Source organism: Armigeres subalbatus, chromosome 2 (genome assembly GCF_024139115.2).
Source record: "Armigeres subalbatus isolate Guangzhou_Male chromosome 2, GZ_Asu_2, whole genome shotgun sequence".
In the NCBI taxonomy this organism is placed as follows: Eukaryota; Metazoa; Arthropoda; class Insecta; order Diptera; family Culicidae; genus Armigeres; species Armigeres subalbatus.
Genome location: NC_085140.1, coordinates 340113898 through 340117098, shown reverse-complemented (window position 1 = coordinate 340117098; position 3201 = coordinate 340113898). Strand labels below are relative to the sequence as shown.

Genomic DNA, 3201 nt, shown 5'->3' with positions numbered 1-3201 from the left:
TGAGGACGCTACATGTTCAGGGCGACTGGAAGCGATTGATACTGGATAGAGACCAGTGGGGCAGGATACTCCCTTTTGCGTAAGCTCAACGAAGAGGCGTGGTAGCCCATCAAGTGTCAATTAAGTCTAAGGGACCTTTACTAAAAATACGCTAGAATAAAACTACTTCGGTTCTCTGATTTGAAGGAATCAAACACTGGAATTTTAGTAGAAGAAAAAAAATCAAAGATTTTTTGTATTAGTATTTCAAAACTAAATTAAATTTTAAATGATTTACATTGTATATTTACTATTTACTTAATTGTATCTATAAAGATGCTTTTCACAACTCATCTGTATTAAACTGTCTTTATGATCTACCTCGCAGGGCTTTAGTTTGCATTACATTACCTTGCGTCTACTCAATCTGCTACTCGGTTCAACTACTTTAGCCCCAAGAAAACATTTCTAAAACAAACTGTTCACAATTCTTCCATCTTCTATCTATCACACTATCTCTGTCTATCTCTATATCGCTGTATCGCACTTGGTCTGTTTCTGCAGTTTCGTTAGTATTGCCTAATAAATGTTTATTTAATATTTTTCGTCTTTCGCTGCGCTCTCGCAACGGCAAACGAGTAATGGTGGAGGCACTGGGGATGATCACTTTTGCAGTTATTATTCGTTCGTTTCTCTCATTGACTAACAATTTTGCTATCGAGTACTATTTGTCGACAGCTTTTCATGAATTCTGGCTACTCCTAATTAAAAAATAAATCTATGTTTGTAATCTCCAAGCAAGATAAAAGAGAACAGGCACACCACTTCCACCCATTCTATCGTCATTGACTTTCATGGTCAATTTGAATATTGTGTACAAGTTAATACTTGTACCAAACTTATTCGAATCGGTTAGGAGTTACAGCTTTAAAAGCTTACACACTTTAAAAGCTCATACAACGTGACGTTGTTTCGTTGGATCGAAAGTTTTCTCACTGCCCGCTGGAGCACAGTTTCCACTGTGTGGAGCTCTTACTTGTGGTAAGTTCCGACAAACGATCCACAGTTGGGGCAGTAGTGGTTTGCATCACGGCACGACGTCGAACAGTAGGGTATGAAAACGCAGGGCCAGCAGATAAACAGACACAACACCGCCGCACAGAGATGCGTTTTGGTGGTGGTTTCGTATTCCAGCCTGGTGACGATGGTTGCTCTGCAGGATGGGCACACCATCGTGGTCGGATCGGGACCGACATTTGGGCTCGTAATGATGACCGTGGTTGGCTCTGAAATCGTAGGGAAAATGGAGATGAGTCAAGTGCTGGTCAGTTGCTGATGAAGAATGACTTCATGGGATGGGCGGGGCTGTCTTACGGCTTCTGGGAAATGAAGTAGACGCCGTAGGCTGTTCTGGATGCGGGTATGCCGAAGGCGCAGGTTCATTGATCTGATCGTATGTCGGTGGATTTGCCTTTTCCGAAGCTGGTGCATTGTTTGGCGATGAATGTAATGACGTCGATGGGGAAATTGTTAGAATTTCTCTATGGATTATCGTTTAGTACTGCGGATAACTTACCCATATTTGTTGAGTTTTTTTTTCTAAAGTAGCTCAGCGATGTTGGACGTTCAACGTGATTCTCGAAACTGACAACCACCTGCGGCGGACCCAGTTGCTAAATGAGCTTTTGATAAAGTACAGGCAGTTTTTGGTTTTATCAGAAGATAGATATTTGTGTCCGGGGACTTTTTGGCTGATTTTTGCTTTCAATATAGACTTCTTATCACTTTCCGTTAAAATCAAAGTTGCGATATGTGTTTACATGTGCATTACCTACCGTATGCTAAGTCTGATTCATGGCATCTGGTATTAGAATGCTGATAACGCTTATCGACTTCATGTGAGTCAGAGCTTAGATTTGCTGAATGTTCAACTAATTATATACTTTTTTGGGTGACTGCCGTGTAAATATTGAATTTCAAAAGGAAGAAGCACTCGTCAATGAACGGTGTCTCACACAAGAAGGTAATAAGTAGATTTTATAGGTGTTTTTCCAGAATCCTTTGGATTGCAGTAAGACATAATTGTCATAGATTCCATTGGCACAGGACGGTTTCGATCTGAAGATACAAGACAAATCCCGAAAAGCACACATGTTCACATGGATTACTGTAACTTTTATACGACCGAATTCTGTCACAATTAAGTTACAGCAGCCATATTCGCTTGACTTGTGCTGCTTGAGATATTTGTTTTGAGAATGTAATCCATGTAATTGAATTATCAAAACAATCACCTCAACAAGCAAAAATCAGTAGTCAAGTCACGAATGGTATGCGAGAACACATTTTTTTTTCTGGCGAAACAAAACTGAATTGGAAATAACTATGGCGAAACAAAACGAAGCGTAACATAAAAAACTTCCGTGAATTCGAAACGATACAAATTCAAGGTCCCATTTGATTTACAATTATAGCTTTTTTTGATTTTTTTCCGTGGAGTTTTTATTGAACCGATTTTGCACAATGTATACATTTTAATATTTTAAAATCGATTGACTGTTTAGAGACCAGCAGTATTTTAGTATTAGAAGAAGAAATACATTGAGTACTCACTTGTCCTAAAAAGAGATTGTACTATTTCATTTGATTTCTTTACTTTATATAAAGTCTTATGACAAGTGAATACATTCCAATAAAAGCTTAAAATAATTCTTTTATCAAAGTTGCGTACTCGTTAATATGTCATTGGGGATTGGAAAATCTCGCACTGTTGTGTAATCCAACAGAAAATACATCATCTCCACCAGTCCCTCGTATTTGGAGCACCTTCGGAAAAATTCTTCGTAGAGTATACTGCCGTTCTACGTATAATTGTCCCATGTACATAGGAAATCCCAGCAAACATGGGACAAATATGCGTATGACGGCAGTATATGCTCTCGAATCTGATATTTTTTATCAGTTTGTTATCAGAGACCTCATACGATACGCTACTTGTCGTAAATATACACAGAAATATAAGGTGTGAAATTTTTCCTATCAGAAAAAGTTCTGATAAAAAATTTATGTCACTTTAAAATGTAGATAGGTAGATGATTACGATAATGCATGCCCCCATATCACCCTATCGTTGTTATTTTGAGCTATTTCAAAATCACCAGATTATTGATGCGGGGTTCCGTGGCCCCTTACTTACTTACTTATGGATACTGTACACCTCCA

The 3201-nt window shown here is 38.5% G+C and overlaps 1 protein-coding gene across 1 annotated transcript; it reads right to left on the bottom strand.

The window, feature by feature from the left end:
* Positions 1–202: 202 nt before the first annotated feature.
* On the bottom strand, positions 203–1893 carry LOC134216996 (lipopolysaccharide-induced tumor necrosis factor-alpha factor homolog). Its single transcript, XM_062695753.1, has 3 exons — positions 1556–1893; positions 1354–1461; positions 203–1265 (listed from the first exon to the last, which is right to left on the bottom strand). The coding sequence occupies exons 1-3, from the start codon at positions 1557–1559 to the stop codon at positions 1012–1014; spliced, it is 366 nt and encodes a 121-aa protein (XP_062551737.1). The 5' UTR covers positions 1560–1893; the 3' UTR covers positions 203–1011.
* Between the last annotated feature and the right edge of the window lie 1308 nt (positions 1894–3201).

Excerpts from the sequence above, each read along its gene's own strand:
- LOC134216996 (XM_062695753.1), bottom strand. Across the intron at positions 1,266-1,353 it reads TACTTCATTTCCCAGAAGCC|AGCCAACCACGGTCATCATT; the intron begins GTAAGACAGCCC and ends CTACGATTTCAG.